Raw genomic sequence first — 21,719 nt, 5'->3', positions numbered from 1 at the left:
GATGCCAGTCACACCATTTTGACTCTTTTCACAATAGGCTCCAATCCCTGCAACTGAGTCAATTATGTAGAAAACCACAAATCCACATTGACTGATAAGAAGGCTGGAAAAAGTGGCTTAGATAACTTTTTTTTTTTTCATTCTACTAATAGAGATCTTACATAAAACTGTTTAAGTAAATAAACATCATTTATATTTTAACTTACCTAATAATATAAAGCTTTGGCTACTGAATCTTATTACAAGTAAAAAGATATATTGAAAACTTGAAAAACACATGTGTAGAAGGAGACATTTAAAAACAGTTGATTGGCCCTAACCAGTGTGGTTCAGTTGGTTGGGCATCATCCAGTGTACTATAAGGTTGCCAGGTCAATTCCCGGTCAGGGTACATGCCCACGTTGCAGGCTCTGATCCCAGGGAGGGGGTGTACAGGAGACAGCCAATGGATGTTGCTCTCATATCAATGTCTCTCTCTTTCTCCCTCTCCATTCCTCTCTAAAAATCAATAAACATACTTTAGAAAAATAAATTTAAAAAGTTGATTGCAGCAATGCTATAGTGAAATGTTAGAAATAACCTAACAGCATGGAGGGACCTGGAGCGTATTTTGCTAAGGGAAATAAGTCAGTCAGGGAAAGACAAGTATCTCATGATTTTATTCATATATAGAATCTAATGAACAAAAATAAACTGATGAACAAAATAGATCCAGAGACGTAGAAGCATGGAACAGACTGATGAATCTCAGAATGGAGGTGGGGGTGGGTGGGTTGGTGGGGAGAGATTAACCAAAGAACATATGCATATATGCATAGCCCATGGACACAAACAATAGTGTGGTGAAGGCCTTGGGGGATGACAGATGCGGGTGGAGGGGGTCAATGGGAAAAAAAGGGGGACATATATAATACTTTCAACAATAAAGATAAATAAATAAATAAATAAATCAATAAATAAATAAAAGAAAGAATCTTATGTCCATCACTTTGGAAGTGGATTTTAAAACTCTTGGATGGCCCTAGCCGGTTTCCTAAGTGTTTAGAGCACTGGCTCTTGGAAGGATCACGAGTTCAATTCTGATCAAGGACAGGTCCTTTGGTTATAGGCTTGGTCCCCAACCCCTGTCAGGGTGCATGCAGTAGGCAACCAATAGATGTGTCTCTCTCACATCGATATTTCTCTATTTCTGTCTCTCCCCCTCTTTTCCACTCTCTCTAGAAGTCAATGGAAAAATATCCCTGGGTGAGGGTTAACAAAAATAAATAAATAATAAATAAATAAATATCTGGAATGAATATGCATTAGAATATTATCATATTTCATCTAAGTCAGGTATCAACCAATTATAGCCCATGGACAATACAACCCACTCTTTGTTTTATAAATAAAGTTTTACTGGAACATAGCATACACATTTGTTTATATTTTGTCCATAGCTACTTTCATGCTATAATTTCAGAGTTGATTTGTTACAACATAGACTGTTTGGCTCTCAAAATGCAAGTCAGATATTTGTTATCTATCTCTTTACAGAAAAAGTTTACCAACCCCTGACCTAAGTTAAAATGTCATCTATTGAAAAATGCACCATTGGTTTATGTACCATTAATAAAGAAAAAATGTTATGCCAGTTAAACGATGACAAGCTACTAATTTTAAGAATCCTAATTTTGCCAACATTAAAATATTGAAAAAATCATCTTAAAATCAGTCATGATATATAGCACTTCAAATAAATAAACTGTGGTATTAGTATCAACATGGATAGATCTCAAATGCTTACTGTTTAGTGAAAAACCATCTTCAGAATAATGTGAACAGTATATTATTTTATCTCTTAAAAAGCACAAAATAATATTATGAGTTTTGATGAATGCAAATATGGGCAGGTAAGCATAATTTAAAGGAATTGGAAGGATTTAAAGAAAATTGATGATAGAGGAGGAGAAGGGATCAGGTTGATTATGGAAGACATGAGATTTATCTCTAGCTATAATGTACAGGGTTTTATTTTAAAAGTGATTTATTAATACAAAGTACATTTTTAAAGCATCAACACATGGGAAAACTGGAAGAAAATATGTCAAAATGTCAACAGTGGTAAATTTTTTATAGCAGAAGTATGGTGTAGTATAGTAGACATATTTAATTCTATTTCACTATAATTTTTTTTAACTTCATGAATAACAAAAATGAGTCATGTTCTTCATTTCTATCGTAATCAAAAGAGATTAAGGTTTGAAGAAGTGCATGTTAATCAATTACCTGGCGTTACAAGCTAATCCTGTTTTTCTACCATGGCATTAAGATTAAACATCGTGCAAGTTGGGGCCAAATTTCATAGTTAAACTTTTTTTTTTTCCTTAATGGTGGTACATCTAATCTTTAAATACAATGAACTTTATTCCTCACCGTGGAAAACCACCGACTGTAAAAGTTAAATGTCAGGTGCATTTTACCGAACAGAAATAGCTTGTCATGAGTCATGTAATTGATGTAGGATGTACTTCTTTCAGCCCGACCTCATTTGTTTTGAAATGTACATTGTGATTTTACACGATTTTCTCTGTTGTCACATGCAGTTCAGACCCTCGTGTTACTTACCAAATGCTTTCATTTTTGTCACTTGTCTATAGCAGGACTTCCTAGAATATTCTCTATAAGCATGTTCAGAAGTTCACAATTTTATGGTATAACTGTAACACCACCAGCTTGCTTCTTATTCGATAATGAGGATCAGCTCACCTGCCACTGCTTTCGTTTAGGTTTTGTTTTTGTCTTGTTGTTTTAAGCATATCTTTCGCTCCCAACGAGTGCTTCCCCAGAAATAGATCAAACGGCCTGCTTTTGAGACTGAGAAATGAAACGTGTCTGGGAAATGCGGACCAGGGCCTTGCGTCTGTGTGAAGCTGAGACTGTGAGACTAAGGTCTCCTGCCCTGAGGACCAAGACAGACTGCTGTGTTTCTCATTGTTTAACTCAATTTTTTCCCTTTCCAGTTCCATTTCACCATTTAGTATTGAGAGCACAAGACGCCAGAGACGGTCTGAATCCCCAGACTCCAGAAAGCGGCGGATTCACAGATGTGATTTTGAGGGATGCAACAAAGTGTACACAAAAAGTTCTCACCTGAAGGCTCATCGGAGGACACATACAGGTACAGCTCCACAGGGCTTCTCGCCGGAGGGTCAGGCAGAGTCCAAAAGGGCCAGCTGCTCACCTCCGGAGCCACGAGGGTGCTGGATGGTGTCACGGCACGTATTTCTTCAGTTCAGTTCCTTTCTGAGCAGAATGCTTTTCCTCCCTCCATTGAAAAAAGGCTTAAGTCTTAGTGAACTTTAGCAACCAATGAAGTTATTTCTTCTATGTCTCTACAAAGTAATGGAAAAGGTATCCTCAGGTGAGGATTAATAAAAAATAAAAATAAATAACCACACTACATTAACCGTTTCCCAGCTGAGGTAGTAAAATCATTCAAATCATCCTTTGCCATTCTTGAGCCACGTTCTTATAAGAGACATTTCCAAAGCTCCTTTCCAGAGACTGCCCCGTGACTCCTCACGTGGAAGCAGGGATCGTGTGTGTGTGTGTGTGTGTGTGTGTGTGTGTGTGTGTGTGTGTGTGGTGAAGTGATGGCAGAGGAGGAGGCTTTCCTGAAGTCACAAAAGCATTGTAAGATCAGGAGTTGACTTTTTTTGCTCATTTAATGCATTATACTTTTAATACTTACAAAATAATCATCACATTTTGCAAATTCCCTCTTCCCTCTTTCTTCCCTGCCTCCGATACCTTCCCCTTTCCCACTGAGTTTCAGTTTCCTCCCTCTCCATTGATCCTGAGCTTCCCCAGGAGAAGTTTTCTTCTGTTTCTTAGGTACTATTTTTGAATCAAAGAATGAGTAAAGAGATATGAAAATGAGTATCACTAGATAGTGAACAAAATTATAGTATGATCAAGTCATATTACCTTTATGGGATCATTCCTGCTTAAATAATAAAAGAATGACCTTTCTTCAGTTAGTCATCATATATTATAAATTATTCTTCCTTTCCTTGAACTTTTAAAATACGTATTAGCCTCATTTTCACACATTTATGCTTTTATTATTTATGCTTTTATTATCAGCTGGGGATGTGTCCTACTGGGGATGTGTGGATACCTCTATTCCATTTATCCAAGTGATGAGCAGTGACAGAGGAAAAGGTTTAATTTGGTACTATTAAGGGATAGAACTCCATGGCGTTCCAAGATTACAAGTTTTTCCATGGACTGTGGAAGGAGGGCAGACATGATGTACGCATTGTAATTCAATGCAATATAAACCGTGCATGCTGAAATGGAATTGATTAGCTTGGCTTACTAGTAAAATGAAGTCATAGACTTCTGGGGTCCAACTGGTTCAGAATGTAGTTTGTTTCCTAACTAGGGGGATCCCGTGGGTGTCATCTCTCACAGAGATCAGGCCACTGCTGTGCTGCTTTCTGCACACTCAGACACCTTTGATTTGACCTTCACACCTGTGGCTGCAGCTGTGATCATCTCCTGTGTGTTCAAGTGTGGCTCCTGATCGAGAGTTGTCCACACAGCCGTCATTTTCCCATCTCCCCTCAAACACTTTGAGTGTCAGAGAGCTTATTCTAACGCAGAATAAGTTGGGTGACATTTCTGAGGGCATATTCTTTGTATAGTAGATAATTACATATGTGGGTTTAAAATCAGTAAAGAGTTAGTAACTAGACTAATAATTTGTGTTTTTTAAGTGAGACATAATTGACACACCATTGTATAAGTTTAAGGTGTACAATGTATTGATTTGATACACTTACATATTGCAATATGATTACTCCCATAGGTTAGCTAACAACTCTATGGTGTCACATAATTATTTCTTTTTTGAAGGGGGAACAATTTTTTTACTGTAATCACCATGCTGTGCATTAGATCGCCAGAACTTATTTATCTCCTAGTTATAAGTTTGTACCCTTGCCATCCCCTCTCTTGCCATGTTGAATTGTTTCTTACCGTGGTGTTTGGCTCTCGGTCCCTTGACTGGGCTAACTCCAGTTATCACACTGTAATGTTCACTTCCTGGCCCTGGTGCTCCTCATAACACTGGCATGAACCACCGGCACCTTCACTTCTCCAGACACCCTCAGTTCTCTCAGCCACATTTTTCTAGATATACCCCCAGTTATCCCTGTGTCTTTTTCAGTTTTCCACACCACAGATTGAGGGAACAGGTGGTGTTAATGGACATCTCTTAATAGAGTCAAAGATAATGCTAAGTCTTTTAACAGTTCATTTTCTGTTTGGTCGTCTAAATTTAAAAAGAAACTAAACTGCTGAAAACTAGGTCTTGTCCATCCCCTGTACCTGTAACTGATTTCTTTTAAACCTAAACATGCAATTTTTAATTGGACCCGTCCCTCAACTGATGGCTCCTTCAGGACTATACACATACCTCAGAGATATTGCATGTTCAGTTCCAGACCACCGCAGTATAGTGAGTCATAATATTTTTATTGATGGAGAGTCTTGCCTTCGGTTTGTTACTTTAATAAAAAAAAAAAAAGGCGTGAACACGTGTGAATCACAATGAAGCAAAGCGCAATAAAGCGAGGTGTGTCTTAGTGGGTTTCCTCTCCCTGGGCGTGTGTGGCCATAGTCTGGATGATCTCCTGTAGGAGACACAGGCCGGCATCATTACTGTGAAGGCTGCGCATACACCTTCTAGTCGGGGAGATAGTTATCCTATATCCATTTCACTGATTTGGACCCATTATCCTATTAAATTAAAATAACTTTGAACCCTCTTCCCATCCAACTTGCTGTTAGTATAGTATCTCTCTCCTCCAGCTTCTCTATTTTTTACCAGATATTGAGTAGGACAGGTTCAAAGAAAAAGCTCTGAGAGCTGATCCTAGAAACTTCTATCAATATGGGTCTTAATTCATCAATCAGTAATTAAAAATCCACCTAATTTTCCAACATCTAACCCATATTTCTTGATCCCTCAGCTACATTAAAAGTCTATGTGAAATTCCTGCTATAAATCATATACCAAATTCATTCATCCACTTAGCAGAGTGACATTGTGCAGGGTGTAGTTTTCTAAACTATCAATCAAAGCACAGTATTTTTCAAAAGAAAGAATGAAATTTGGTTTATTTGCTGCCACTGGTTCAAAGTGAGCCCATACTGATTCCTGATTTATAATTATTTGTAAGATTTCATAACTTCGTGTTCAAAATGAAATCAACACAGGTTCTGTTGGGATTCGGCTTTGCTTTTAATAAATATCTTCTTAGCCTTACCTTTGCTTCAGGCATATTGAGCCAGTTATTTGTGTGTGACTGATAATAATGTGAAGTTTGGGATTATAACAGATGACTTATGAGAACTACTCATGCTACAGGAGATAAGCAAGGAGCAATGAGAAGCTTTCTTTGAGCAAGTCACATTAATTTTACCTTTAATATTGATCTTTTGCTTTATGAGTACATGATCACGTCCTCTATTTAGGACTTAGACAGCAAATGAATCATTTGTAAGAATGTGAAAGAGGAACATTTTCTATATATTAGCAAGGAAGTTAGAGTTTAAAAAATTCTGAAGAATGCCTTTTGAAAAGAAAAATAAGGATTATTTTGTAAATGTGTAATTTAAATAATGGCATAAAGATTTGATCAAATATTTTAAATGCCTTAACTAACACCTACAAGTGGTACATTGTTTAAGGCCTGTTAAAAAAGGAGGGTGGGGGAAACAAATATATATATATATATATGTTTTTTACACACACACATACATATATATATCAGCAATCACACACAAACACATGTGATTGTCAACAGGTAATTGTTCCTATTCACTGGTCTAAATTGTGTGCGATTTATCTCCATGAAGTAGTGTACAGTGCATTTAAATAAATGTGCAGTATATGTAAATGAATGGTCATTTAAATCTGGGCTATCCACAACTACTATGTACTGTGAATTTCTCTCATTTCATTTTAGTAATTAAAGTCATTGTTAAATGATTTGAGTGTGAATTTTAGAAGAAAATATTTTCATGAATTTGGCATTGTTGTTTAGAATTCTTAATATTTTCTAAAAATACATGCCACAGTATTTCCTAAAAGGCAGTACAATAAGCAAATTGCACTCAGACAGCAGTGATTCCAAAGCCACTAGATGGTGCACTAGCACCAGATGTTGGGCAGGTCTCGTCTCAGAGGGCCTGGAAAAGAGGAAACTAGAACCCTCTAGCGGTCTGCAGGACATGAGGCAAGTGTCCGTGATCTGCAGAATTTCCCAGTTTAGTGATGAACAAGGAAAAGGCAAGAGAAAGATAAATTTTAAACCAGAATTTTAAGAAAGTAATTGCAACATATTCAAATATTTAGTTACAAATGGATCTGGAAATATTTTATATTCCAACATGATAGCCTGTTTTCTAATAAATCTATGAGGCTCATTTAGCCAATCTTATCTAATATTCATTTTAATTCCTTACTTAAATTTTAAAATTAGTAAACATAAAGAAGTCACATTTCTTATCTATCTTTATCAAAAATTACTCATATATGAATTTTACACGTCAAGGACTTTAACTCGCAAAGATGCTTTTAAAATATGAATCAATTTTGAATTAAAAATCTCTAAAATGTGTCCTTTCCTACTTTTATAAATGAATGAAATGATGCACTATTTAGCTCTTCCCTCGAGGAACGAAGCCTTTGTAATTAATACCATATGCTATAATTAATATCTGATAATGGTTATGTACTTGGAATGCACACATACACGCATACACACATCAGTCTTGAATGCTTACAGACCCCAGCCTTTTTCACTTTTTTTATTTGCCTCATTCCTTCTCGTTGCTCTTCATACATTTCTTGCTTCTAATTTGACAACTTATTTTACTGGATGAGATTCTGAAATGGTTTGATGATATTTCTATAAAGAAAAGCATGTGTTTTGTGACAGCTGTGCATCTTGGTGGCCTTTAGTTCACAAGTCTGCGGTCGCGAATCTTACCTTCGGTAGTAGTGTGCTACCTCTGCTTTCACATCTATCTTCATTAATTAAATAACTCACTACATATAAAGCTCCACATCAGAGCCTCTGTCTAGATTCATTGTTAGATAAAGCATAGGGCTTAGTGATGTCAAGATAATTAATCACTTAAGAGCAAGCTGACATTTTTTTCAAATAAAAACCCTCTTCTCTTAAGTTGTTTGTAAGTCCTGGTGAAACAGCTCACAGGTATAAGCCATGTTGGTAACTGTTGAGAACTAGAGAACTAGAAAAGAAGTAGCACCAAATCTGAAGTCAGGAGACAAAAGTCTGAATCTGTCTTTGGTCCCTAACTGGTTCGTGAAATTAGACAAGCTGCTCTGTGAATCTCAGGGCTTCTGTTTCTTCTTTAACTTTAAACATAAACATACCAAGTTGTTACATAATTACCACAGGGGACACATTTTTATATCCCCAGTAAGCACAATGACTAATACATTGTAGGGGCTCAATAATATTTGTTGAATTGAAATTGTATATGTATGGATACTGATATGGACATACAGTATGTTATTATTGTGAACAATAGGTTCAAGACAAAAAAAGTTTGGATAGTGTAGTATACACTCATCACAATCACCTAACTCTTTACTTCAGACTCTACTAATTTAAAACTTATATATTTAGAAAAAGTTGGAGTAAAGCTAACTGTTGTTTAATAGGCCCTTTTGTCATCATTTTAATAAAATGATAGTGTCAATAATCTCCTAAAGAATATACTTAATATAGTAAAGCATAGTGTCTCATTCAAAAGGACCCATTCATAGACAAATTCAACAAGACAAATATATATTGAGAACTGTCCATGTCTAAGACACTATAGATTTTCTTCTTGAAAATGACAGAAAGGGACATAGACCCCATCATCAATGAACTTGTCCATGAGTGTACTTGATAAGACTCATCAAAATAGTCATAATAAAGGCCAAGTGTGCAAAACCGTATAATAAAGGCAGGAGCACAATGACAAAGGAATACAGTAGGAACTGTCTCTTGTGGCCAGGCAGTTTGGGGACACCTTCCTAAGCTGGGCGTGCAAGGCCCCTCTCATCCTGTTCATCTGTTCAGTATCGTTTGCTGGCCCTTCCCCTACTTCCTCCCTACCCTTCACCCCCATTCCTCAGCCATACAAATGAATGAATCTCCAGATATGCCTAACTGTATGGAGCCCATTCTTCCCCCTACCTGCACTGGCCTGCCTAAATGCCCCTTTCTTCTTGCTTCTTTAGTTGGTAAACTATTTATTTGTTTAAACTGCCTCATTGTCACCTTGTCCCTGAAGGTCTCTGACCACCCTCCTTCTTAAGCAGGTAGAATTCCATCCTCTATGACCCTAAAGCAGTTGGAAATTTCCCTGATGTAGCAGCTCAGTGCTCAGAAGGGAAGGTATGTGGGAAACATTGGAGCAGCAGAAACAGCAGGTGTCTGATTGGGCATGAGGGGAGGGGAAGGGGAGACTTTGAAGATAAGGGGTGTGTGTGGTGAAGACATGGAGACCTTAGGTGGAAATGAGCTGATACTTCCTGAGGACCTGCCAGGCCCCATGCACAGCGCTCAGCTCTGTAGTGCTTCCACATTTTAACCACATCTGTAAATCCCTTGAAAGGTTACAGCACTTGTGCCCTATCCTGTTGTAGTCAAGCAGTGGAGCTGGGATTCTAATTTCGGTTTCTCTAGAGCCTGGGCTGTTGTCATTACTCCTGCTCTCAGACAAGTTTGCTAACAACCTGCCAGTCTCCTCCCCACCAGGGCCACCCTCCACAGTCACCTGCCTATTTAGGTCATTGAAGTACTTTGAAGTAATAAGACGCGAGCCACTTTCAATGGTCTATTTTTAAGGCTTCTCATTAACTTGAACCTGGTCTTTCTTCCCAGTCTGCTACAATTTTACTTTGTTAAAAAACCAGTAAAAAGACAAGGACCAGAAATCTTAACGGATAAATCAAGCCACCTGGAGTGCTTGCTGGACACCCAGCTCTGTGAACAGTAATGGGGGTGATGTAAAGATGAGGACAGCCAGGAGTTCTAACTCCGGCTGGCGAGACGACCCCATCCTCAAACATCCACCACACCAAGCGTGATAGGAAAGGCCTGAGACACAAATTGCGAAAGCAGCACAGAAGGGGTGATGGATCCCGAGTGCCAGGGTACGGTAACATCACCTACCCACGTGCACACGCACTAAAGTGCCACCTCTGAAAATGAAGCCGAAAGATCTGGATTGGTAACAAAATGCTGTGAAAATACCACATTTGTTTTCATTTATGGAAAAGGAGTTATTTTAACCTGTCGTAGAGAGCTACTATGTAGAAACACACTGAACCTAAGATGTACTGTTACCTGGATGTAAGTACCAGTGCTACACGAATTTGATTCAGTTTGGTTTTTAAAGTGTTACCTTATTTATTATAAAAAAATAAATTCAGCCGAGACCGGTTTGGCTCAGTGGATAGAGCATCGGCCTGCGGACTCAAAGGTCCCAGGTTCGATTCCGGTCAAGGGCATGTACCTTGGTTGCGGGCACATCCCCAGTGGGGGGTGTGCAGGAGGCAGCTGATTGATGTTTCTAACTCTCTATCCCTCTCCCTTCCTCTCTGTAAAAAATAAATAAATAAATAAATAAATTCATCTTTTTCATTCATTTAGAAAAGTAAAGGCTTCTAAAACAGCCTACCAATTCTTAATTCTGTTGTCGTTAGTACATAAATCATCTGTGACCATGGGAAGTTAAAAAATTATGACCGTGCTCCCCATGTTCCTTCCTCTGCTTTAGGTGTTATTCTGTCATAGAGCCCTCACAGCTGTGTTGTAAGCAGTGGGGTAGGAACACCCCCAGCCCTTGTGCTTCCTCACGCTCTGCCAAAGAGTAACTAGATTATGATTGTCAGTCATCTTTTTCTGAGTGGCAAAATTAACTATTACTTATATAATATTTGTGGCCTTAATGGAATTATTAATGACTAGAGGCCCTGAGCACGAAATTCGTGCATGCGGGGGCGGGGGTGTCCCTCAGCCCAGTCTGCACACTCTCCAATCTGGGACCCCTCTGACAATCCAGGACTGCTGGCTCCCAACTGCTCGCCTGCCTGCCTTCCTGATTGCCCCTAATCACTTCTGCCTGCCAGCCTGATCACCCCCTAACCACTTACCTGACAGTCTGATAGATGCCTAACTGCTCCCCTGCCAGCCTGATTGTCCCTAACTGCCCTCCCCTGCAGACCTGGTCACCCCTAACTGCCCTCCCCTGCAGGCCTGGTCCCCCCAACTGCTCTCCCCTGCAGGCCTGGGTGCCCCCCAATTGCCCTTCCCTACAGGCCCGGTTGCTCCCAATTTCCCTCCTCTGCTGGCCTGGTCACCCCTGACTGCCCTCCCCTGCTGTCCTGGTCCCTCCCAGCTGTGCTCCCCTGCTGGCCATCTTTTGGCGGCCATCTTGTGTCCACATGGGGGCAGTCATCTTTGACCACATGGGGGCAGCCATCTTGTGTGTTGCAGTGATGGTCAATTGGTATATTATCCTTTTATTAGATAAGATTAGATAGGATAGAGGCCTGGTGCACAGGTGGGGGCCAGCTGGTTTGCCCTGAAGGGTGTCCCGGATCAGGATGGGGTTCCCTTGAGGTGTGGGGTGGCCTGGGTGAGGGGCCTGTGGTGGTTTGCAGGCTGGCCATGCCCCCCGGCAACCCAAGTGGAGGCCCTGGTATCTGGGATTTATTTATCTTCTATAATTAAAACTTTGTAGCCTTGAGAGGAGGCCAAGGCAGGCCAGGGCTGTGGAAGCTTGGCTTCCTCCATCGCCAGGGGCAACTCAAGCATCCTGCTCTCTCCAGCTCTGTGGCTGCTGCCATTTTTGTTGGGATTTATTTATCTCTATAATTGAAACTTTGTAGCCTTGAGTGGAGGCCTGGGCCAGCCAGGGCAGGCGGAAAGCTTGGCTTCCTCCATTGCCAGGGAAATGCAAGCCTTCTGCTCTCTCTCTGGCCGCAGCCATCTTGGTTGGGTTAATTTGCATACTTGCTCCTGATTTGCTGGTGGGTGTGGCTTGTGGGTGTATCAGAGGTATGGTCAATTTGCATATTGTTCTTTTATTAGATAGGATAATGAGAAACTATTTTTGTAGAAAATACATTCTCTGTTAAAGAATATATAAAAAGAATGTTTATTTATAATGTTTAAGATAATTCCATAAAAATCTTGATAACAAGAATAATTATCAAGTAAATATATCCATCACATATTGTGTTCCTAATTTTAAAGATTTAAAAAGATTATTTTTTGCAGGTAGACCTTTAAATGGCACTAGTTTTAAATGAAAACCTTTCAAATTACTTTTCTTTTTGAATACATATATATTTGATAAGAGATATATATATATATATATATATATATACATATATATTTGATAAGGGATATATATATATATATATATATCCCTTATCAAATATATATGTATTCAAAAAGAATATATATTTGATAAGGGATATATATATATATTCCTTATCAAACATATATGTATTCAAAAAGAATACATATATATTTTAAACTATATATATATAGTTTAAAATGAATAGACTTCACTTTTTTTTTAACAGATTTTGGTTTACAGAAAAAGAGCAGAAAGTTTAGAGTCTCCACATGTGCCCTCCTCCCCCACTCCCTGGTGTCCCTTATTATTAACATCTGGCATTAGTGTGGTGCATTTGTTATAACTGATGAGCCAATCTATACTAATAAAAGGGTAATATGCTAATTAGACCAAGTTCACCAGACATCTTCAGGACATCCAACTTCCTTCCAGACAAAGCCACGGTGGCAGCGGTTGAGGCAGAGTCAGTTAGGGGCGATCAGGCTGGCAGGGGAGCAAGCAATTAGGGGTGATCAGGCCAGCAGGGAAGTAAGAAGTTAGGGGTGAGATCAGGCCAGCCGAGGGGGAGCAAGCAGTTAGGGGTGATCAGGCCGGCAGGGGAGGGCAGTTAGGGGGCAATCAGGCTGGCAGGGAGGGCAGTTGGGGGCGATCAGGCTGGCAGGCAGAGGAGGTTAGGGGCGATCAGGCAGGCAAGCAATTAGGAGCCAGCAGTCCCGGATTGTGAGAGGGATGTCCGACTGCCGATTTAGGCCCAATCCCGCATTGGACCTAAACCGGGAGTCGGACATCCCCTGAGGGGTCCCAGATTGGAGAGGGTGCAGGCTGGGCTGAGGGACACCCCCACCCCCCAGTGCACGAATTTTGTGCACCAGGCCTCTAATAGTGATATATTGTTGTTAACTAAGGCCCATAGTTTACATTAGAGTTCACTCTTGGTGTTGTACATTCTTTGGGTTTAGATAGTGAAATGCATCATCATCTGTGTCTGTATGACACAGAGTAGTTTCACTGCCCTAAAAATACTGTGTTCTACTTATTCATCCTTCCTTCCATCTCTCCTCCACCCTCATAAATTATAGGCAAATACAGATCTTTGTACTGCCTCCATAGTTTTATCTTTTCCAGAATGTCATGTAATTGGAATCATAGAGTATGTAGCCTTTTTTAGATTGACTTCTTTCACTTAACATTATGCATTTAAGATTCCCCCATGTTTTCCAGTGGCTTGGTAGCTCATTTCTTTTTTTAGGTTCCAATATTTGCTTTTATTTATTTTTGTTTTCAATTAAATTTATTAGAGTGACATTGGTTAATAAAATTATATAGATTTCAAGTGTATAATTCTATAATACATCATCTGTATATTGCATTGTGTGTTCACCACCCAAAGTCAAGTCTCCTTCCATTACCATATATTTGACCCCTTTTACCCTTTTTGTAATCCCCCCAGCCCCCTCAAAAATAAATATTCAAATTCATTAAATAGGATAAAATTGTAGAATGGATACAATGAAAGCAATACTCACTTTGTTTCAAATAAGAAGTATTTGAATTAAATTAGTTTCATTCATGTAATCAATAAGCATTTATTAGCACAGAGCACTGTGCTAGGTCCTGAAGGTACAGTGATGAACACAGCTCAAAGATGTCCTCAGTGCCGTGCTGTTGAGTGGGGTTGGGCAGACAGGAAAACCACCAGTCACAGTGGGGTGTGATGGGAGTTTTAACACAGGTGTGTGCAGGGTGCCAAGAGCTACATGGTCAGACAGCCTTTCAGGAAGTTTTCATTTAATCCAGTGCAGACAATAACTTGGAGGGTTAGGACGTAACAGGGAAACAGAACCATTAGAAGTTGGCATTGGTGAACGGTGGTGAGAATCTAAAGAAAGGCTGACCAGCACAATGTGGGTAAGGGAAGCGAGGAGAACTAGACAGATACTTGGAAGCAGAACTGGCAGATGTCATAGTCAGGTTGGGGCAGGTAGAGACTAACAGATAGGAAGAAGTCCAAGTAATCTCTCCAGGTGGAGATATTTATGATTTGATACCTCAGTAGATGGAGTTGCCTTTTTTTCCCCCCCAGATAGACAAACAGAAGGAGGAACATGTCTTGTCTAGATGGTAGATGCTGAGTAGAGTTTTGGTCATGTTGAGGTTGCTTTCAGACTGTCAGTTAGAAATGTCTTATCTCTGTGGTGCTTAGGAGAGAGACCAAGGTGTAGATTCTTCAGAATCATTCCCTTATGAGTTGTGGTGGAAGCCATGGGAGCCAAGGCAAACATGCAGATGAGGAGTCAAAGTCAAAATCTTGGTAAACATTTATGTAACAAGTAAAGGAAGAGGTCTCTGCAAAAGAAACTGAGGAAAAAGTAACCAGACCCACAGGAAAATAAATATTGTGACTACATGGAAATAAACTCAGAACAGCCAAATAAAGTACTATCTTAGACCTTGAACTTTTTGTTTTGAGTAAAATGTGTTTTTATTATATGATATTTTTGTTTATTTATATTTGATTTCTAGATGAGAAGGGCTAAGCCTCTGTGTTAACACATTGTCTGTACTGTAATTGCTAATTCACATTCTTAGTCTGCTTGTCCAGTTCTGACTAGGTACCCTGATTTCAAGTGTTCAGAGGCATTATAGAGTACTGGTTAAGATTATGAACTTTGGTGTTAGACTCCCAGGGTTCAAATCCGACCTCCACCACATACTAACTCTGGTGAAGTGGCGTTGGTTATTGCAACTACTTCATCAGGAAATTGTCAAAGTTAAATGAGTTCAGATCCAGAAAGCTCTTAGAGACAAGTGTGGTAAATAGAAAGTGCTATCTGCTTTACCTTTTTTTTTTTTTTTTTTTATCAAAGAGATCCATTATGGAATTGCATGGGGAAGGTCTTGTTGACACATAATGAAAAAGATAATCAATTAATTCAGTCTAGAAAATTCCGTGGGGCAGAGACTAACATATTGATTGAGTTGACAGAACCAAATGGATCAAGCAAATTATGGAACAGATTGGTCTGTTTGGCCTAAAAAATAATTTTATATATAAAATGTTAGAAAAATCAAGATTAGTATAGGCATTCTAATTACCTGAAAACCTTAATTCATTTCCTTAAAAATAGCAAAAGGATCTATTTTTAATTTTTATTACTTATATTTCTTAACAAAAACAATAATTTTGTTTTGTGTTTGTTTTTTAATTGATTTGAGAGAGAACAAAGGGAAGAGGGAGGGAGGTAGAGAGAGAGAGAAAGAGAGGAGGAGAGAGAGAGAGAGAGAGAGAGAAACATTGATTTGTTGTCCCACTTATTTATGCATTCACTGGTTGATTCTTATATGTGCTCTGACCGGGGATCAAACCCAAAACCTTGGTGTATTGGGATGACACCCTCACCAACTGAGCTACCTGGGCAGAGACAAAAACAAAAATTTTGAATTTCATTGCCTTAAAATTGAACATCCTTTATTGAGCACCTTTCATTTGCCAGGCACATGGCCTGTGTATTTCTAAGTTTCACAACAGTGCTTATAAGAATAGTGGTCCCCTTTGCAGATGGGGGACCAGTATTTCCGAAAGCTTAACCCCCTAGCTTGAGTTTGAATTGTCAGTCAGTACTGAGCCTGCATGGAGCATGCACTCGGCCTTATTTCAAAGTCTGTGCTCTTCTATGTCACCTTCACCCCACCAAGAAGGAAGGCAGCTAGTCCACCCCTGGACAATTTAGGGGCCTTGTATTCTCAGCTCTAGCTTTCTGTTTTCTCATTTTAAAAGTACCTAATTTCCTTCCAGATCTAAAATTCTGTGAACTTTTATGAACTAGTGTAACAGAAACCAGAAGACAAGATAGGAATCTTGATTCTGTTTTTTTCTCCCTCATATGCAAATACCATTCCTCAAGTGAAACAGATTGTCACAGCAAATATGTTGAACCTTGCGTGTAATGAAGCTCATTTGTCAGTGTCTGGGGCACCTTTTTATAAAAGTTAAACAGGGAATCATTTCAGAAATGTACTTCTGAACCAAAGAAAATGCTTGTTTCCTGTTGCAAAAGGTGTTCCTTTTCAGTTGCTTGAGAAAATAATAGAGAAGCTGATGTGAGAACATGGGTGTTTTGTTTGACCCAAGCATTTTCAAACTGCACATTCCTCTTATGTGTATTGCTCACACGTCATTTTAATATGAAAGGGCACCTGTCTTTTGTCTCAGTACAAATTTACCTTTCAGCACTTCCCATGGTGAAATGGGAGGTACCTGAAAAAGTTATTTTTGTTTCGTGAGTTTTGGGAATCCTTTCAATACCTGGTGTTTTCTTTAGACTTTATTATGCCTTCTGCTGGGTAAATGTCATGGAAATGCATTTAGTGACTCTTAATCCTTTTCTTTAACTAAAATTGAAAGAGACAGCAGTTCTCATAATAAATCACTTTGTTGACTGTTTCAAGAAAAAAAACCCTAATGTGAGTTTTTATTTTCCCAGAACACTTAATTAGAATTCTTGCCCGTGAAAGCGCGCACACACACACACACACACACACACACACATATACACACACACCACAACATACAACACACACACAGGCTGATATGCATAACAAATTATATTTAACATAAACCCCAAATGTGGAGTTAAAAAGAGTATTTTAGAATGAAAATTAACAAACCCTCTTTTTTTTTGTATGGTCTTTTTTAAAACTTTACAGGACTTTTACTTTAGTAAATAGAAGCTCTTGCTATTAGTTTCAGGTAACATTTTTATTTTTCAGATGTTTTTTATAGTTTAGTCCAGTGTTGTTGTTTTTTTTTGGGGGGGATGTTTTTTGTCATTGTTTCATTGTTTTTAGAGAACTGGGGGAGGGCAGAAATTGTGCTAAAATGGTAAGATTCTTTTAGTTAAATACGAAAAGTGGAGATGGCTTGTAGATTCCTCAGGACCTTCACTTCAGAATTGAAGACTTAGAAGTTAATAAGCCCCCACGAGGAGGGCTGGGGATGGCTTAGGTTAAACTCCCAATTACTCAGCTTGTGTCCTTTCATTTTCCTTATCCAGTAGCAACTAAAAGAAATCATTTACTAAGACATATAACATCCCATTTTCTATCATTGCATTAATATAGGATTAATATAAGGAAAATCAAAGAGGGATGTCATGGTGCAGTCAGAACTTTCAATTATTTTGAAAAATGTTGAATATATTTTCAGCGATGTTGCCACAAGGGATTGTAAGTGTATTTGTGGGTTAGCAAAAAGGAGCAAGGAAGGTGGGCAGGCTATTTTCATTTTTAGTTTATTTCTAGGAAAAACAGTTTTGAATAATATATTTGCAGAATTCTAGTTCAAATGAATTTAAGGACAATTCACTATTCCTAAAGAAATTAGTAGAAGTCATGTTTACTATCGTCATTGTTCAGCCTGATGCAGACCAGCTGTGAGCAGCAAGAGCATGGACCTGGGGAGAAGCCTGCCTCCTTTTATTGTCCAAGCCAACTCTTCCCATAGGAAACTTCCGTGGGAAATTTACCTGCCATTCTTTCTCTACCACCGACTTTTTTTTTTTTTTTTAATCCTCACCCCTCACCCAAAGACATGCTTTCTTTTTCTTTTTTTAAGTTTATTTTAGAGACATAGAAAGGAAGAGGTAGAGAGAGAGAAAGAGAGAGAAACATCGATCATCAATCCAGTGCCTTCTGCACTCGCCCCGACCAGGATTGAATTACAACCTGGGTATGTGCCCTGACTGGGACTCGAACTCTCGACCTTTTGGTGTACAAGACAACAGCTCTCCACCCAACACCAGACAGGGCTACCATGGACTTTTTAACATTAAATTTAGCTTTCTATTTTCTAGCAAGCTTTTAAAGGAAAGAAAGTAGAATTCTGTCTGTTCTTCATTATATCCCTCAAGGATCATTTATGCACACTATAATATATCTTACAAACTTACCATTTTAATTAGTTTTATTCACATCAGGAAGTTAGTTTCTGTTATCTTAATTTGTTTATCAGATTATACCCTTTAAAATTGTTCAAAGCACAAGCACAAAATGTAAAGTGCTGTTTAATACAATGTAGTAGCCACTGAAGTTGTTCTTATATCTGTTTCTAAAACTTGACTAGTTCAAAAGGAGCATTTCTTCTTTGTTTGTTTTATAATGAAATGCTGGGCACTGGGTGGGTACAATCAAAACCTAGGTCTCTCTTTAGCGAGGGCCAGGAGCCAGCTAGCTCCCTGCCTGCTCGGAGTAGCCATCTCCTTTTCTCCCACCTCCATAGCTTGGCCTCTGACTTTAAAACAAGATTAGAAGATCTTGCTTTTTCCTGCTTTCTTTTTTGTTTTTAAACATGGAGATAGAATACCCAATTCCCAATTTTATTAAGGAGGCAGTAAGGACAAGGAATATTTAGCATAAGATTTTTTTAATATTTAAAAGAATCTATACATTTTTGTAAGAAAATTTTCAAGGAAAACTTATCACTCAGATAACTAAGTTTACTGGCTTTTTACATACTTTCTCCCTCCTCCCCTCGTAGTGGAGGTTTACATTCTTTATTATATGCCTTCATTAATCACTTAGTCCCTAGTAACTTATAAGCTTACTAGGGGCCCGGTGCACAGATTTGTGCACCAGTGGGGTCCCTCAGCCTGGCCTGTGGGAATCAGGCTGAAATTGGCTCTCTGACAAACCTTGAGAGGTCCCAGATTGAGAGAGGGTGCAGGCCAGGTCGAGGGACCCCACTGGTGCACGATCAGGTCTGGGGAGAGACCGTGGGAGGGCTCCAGGGCGTGTCTGTCCCATCTCAGCCAGACCCCAGCAGCAAGCTAACCTACCAGTCAGAGTGTCTGACCCCTGGTGGTCAGTGTGCATCATAGCGACCAGTCGAATGAATGGTCGGACACTTAGCATATTAGGCTTTTATTATATAGGATATGTTATTTTTATTGGTTTTATTCATGACTAGGGAAATATATGCCTCCTGTATTTTTGAGGTCTATTCCCTTATCTCTTTTTTTATTAAGACATAATTAACATATAACATTACCAGTTTCGGGTGTACAACATAATGGTTTGATATTTGTATGTTACAAAATGATCACTCAGTAAGTGTAGTTAATATCCATCACCACACATAGATACAATTTTTGTTGTGATGAGAACTTTTACAATCTCTTAGCAACTTTCAGATACACAATACAGTATCATTATTAACGATGCTGTACACTATTCACCATGCTGTACATTACATCCCCATGACTTATTTTGTAAGTGGAAGATGTACCTTTTGATCACCTTCACCCATTTTGCCGCCTTTGTCTTTCATGATCACATATTGCACTGGATTCCACCTCACAAAGTACTTTTCAGATTTTTACTGTTTCCCTGGTCCAGTGCCCTGACTTGTTGCTTCCCCTGCTCCTGTCCTTTGAAATATCCATCTTAGAAACATTGCCCAACATCTAAGCTCCAGCTTTCTGATTCTTCCCTCCATGGGTCCTCCTTCCCAGGCTCAGGAGAAGGGTAACTGGTCATCGTTCACAATGGCCATTGTAACACAATTGTACTGAAAGTGTTGGGGCGAGGGGAGCTTCATCACTGTGTAGAATCATTGCTCTTTCGGTTACCAGGTAAAGTATAGAGACATTCCTGACCTTACTCCATCCTACCCTCACCCTCATAATGAAGACCTTCATTTTTTAATGGGCAGAAAAGATCCTGAAAGTAGTTTTTAAACCCTGATTGAATCTGGTGAGCCTTTTCAGAGAATCACGCATTTTCTGTTGCCGAGAACTCTCACATCAAAGCATTTGATGTGGAATACTGTATGCTTATTACTGAGAGGACTGTTAGAATTTTAACTGAGGTCCTAAGTCGAGAGTGAGTGATTATCCTATAGCCAAAATATTCCCTCACCCACCCATCCCAAACTAACCATATGCATCATATACTCCAATTCAGTAACTTCACAGAATCCAGAAGCCTGCAAAAAGCAGAGGTGCCTCGCTTACATCAAAGGTCAGCAAAGTTTCTATGAAGTGTCAGATAGTGTCTCCTTCTCTTTGCCCTTACTGACCTTCTAGGCCCATCCAGCTATGAAGCCTCTTCCCCTCCCCTGATCAGGGATGGCCAGGTGAGGGTCCAGCAGCGTGTCTGAGCCCACCCATGCTCATATGACACTTCCTCACCAAGTGGACACACACAGTCTCCTACCACACAACTGAGAAATGCTTCTTCCCAATTTAGAAAATCCTTTAGCCTTCCCTTCTTAGGCCTTATATGCTCAGTGGCTGGTTCCATAGTAACATAGGAGATAGCTAGGAGATACCTGTTGGTGACAAAGAGTCAGCTACCTGAGCTCAGTGCCCCCAAAATGAAGACATGATTTATATGAAGCTGAATTTACTAGAATCCATGTTTGTGATGTAAATTTCAAAAACATACAGGGATGACCTGTAAATAAAAGCATATCAACAGTTGCCATTGATATGCTATATAATACACACACACACACACACACACACACACACACACACACCCTCTAATTTATTTAAGTTAGGGGTTTTGCTGATTTTATTTTATTTTTTAATTCTGTTAAATTCAGGTCAATAGACATCTGCAAAGGAGATTTTTGTCTCCTATGGAGTCTGAAGTTGAGGTTTGGGGTTAATCCAGTCAGTAGGCTTCCTCTTGAAAAGAGCCCTTTCATAGTAACCTGGAGGTTTCTTTGGGCCACAATTAAATGCATCAATAGTTGTAGATTTAACTGGTCTGAACTATTCACTTACTTCTGAAAGGGCCATTTGCTAATAGATAGTATTCAGTTAACAACTGAATGAAAAATGTTGGGTCCAGTTCCATCTAGTTTTCCCATGTAGGCATTACTCATAGCTTTTTGTATGTGTGCCTCTGTGTATGTGTTGCAGTTTTATTCATTCATCCAAGCACTTGCTTGGTACCTACTTTAGGCTGTGAGGATACTGAACTAGAGGAGACCTGGTCCTTGATCTCCATGTATTCAGAAACTGGTAAAGGAGAAAGTCATCTAAACAACATCTAAACAAAATCTGTATGTTCTATTGTGATGGGTGATTTAATAGGGATAGGAAGTGAGTAATTTGGGAGTAGCTAAGAAAGTAGCACTAACTGTCTGAAGAGGTAACGCAGTTTAGATGAGGAAAGAATTACCCATTCCACTGTTGCACAGTGAAAGGTGCCAGATTTGGAGCCAAACACATCTTTTTACTGGCCGTGGGGAAGTTACTTTACTACCC

General features: G+C 39.2%; 1 protein-coding gene across 1 annotated transcript in view; it reads left to right on the top strand.

Moving 5' to 3' along the window:
* KLF12 (KLF transcription factor 12) overlaps positions 1-21,719 on the top strand; it is a 455,468-nt gene that overhangs the window by 431,837 nt on the left and 1,912 nt on the right. Inside the window, exon 7 of the mRNA XM_054719850.1 lies at positions 3,003-3,160. Within this exon, the coding sequence (XP_054575825.1) occupies positions 3,003-3,160 (158 nt within the window). The remainder of the gene's footprint in view (positions 1-3,002; positions 3,161-21,719) is intronic.

This window comes from Eptesicus fuscus, chromosome 8 (genome assembly GCF_027574615.1).
Source record: "Eptesicus fuscus isolate TK198812 chromosome 8, DD_ASM_mEF_20220401, whole genome shotgun sequence".
NCBI classification, from domain to species: Eukaryota; Metazoa; Chordata; class Mammalia; order Chiroptera; family Vespertilionidae; genus Eptesicus; species Eptesicus fuscus.
This window is presented reverse-complemented; position numbering and strand designations above follow the sequence as displayed.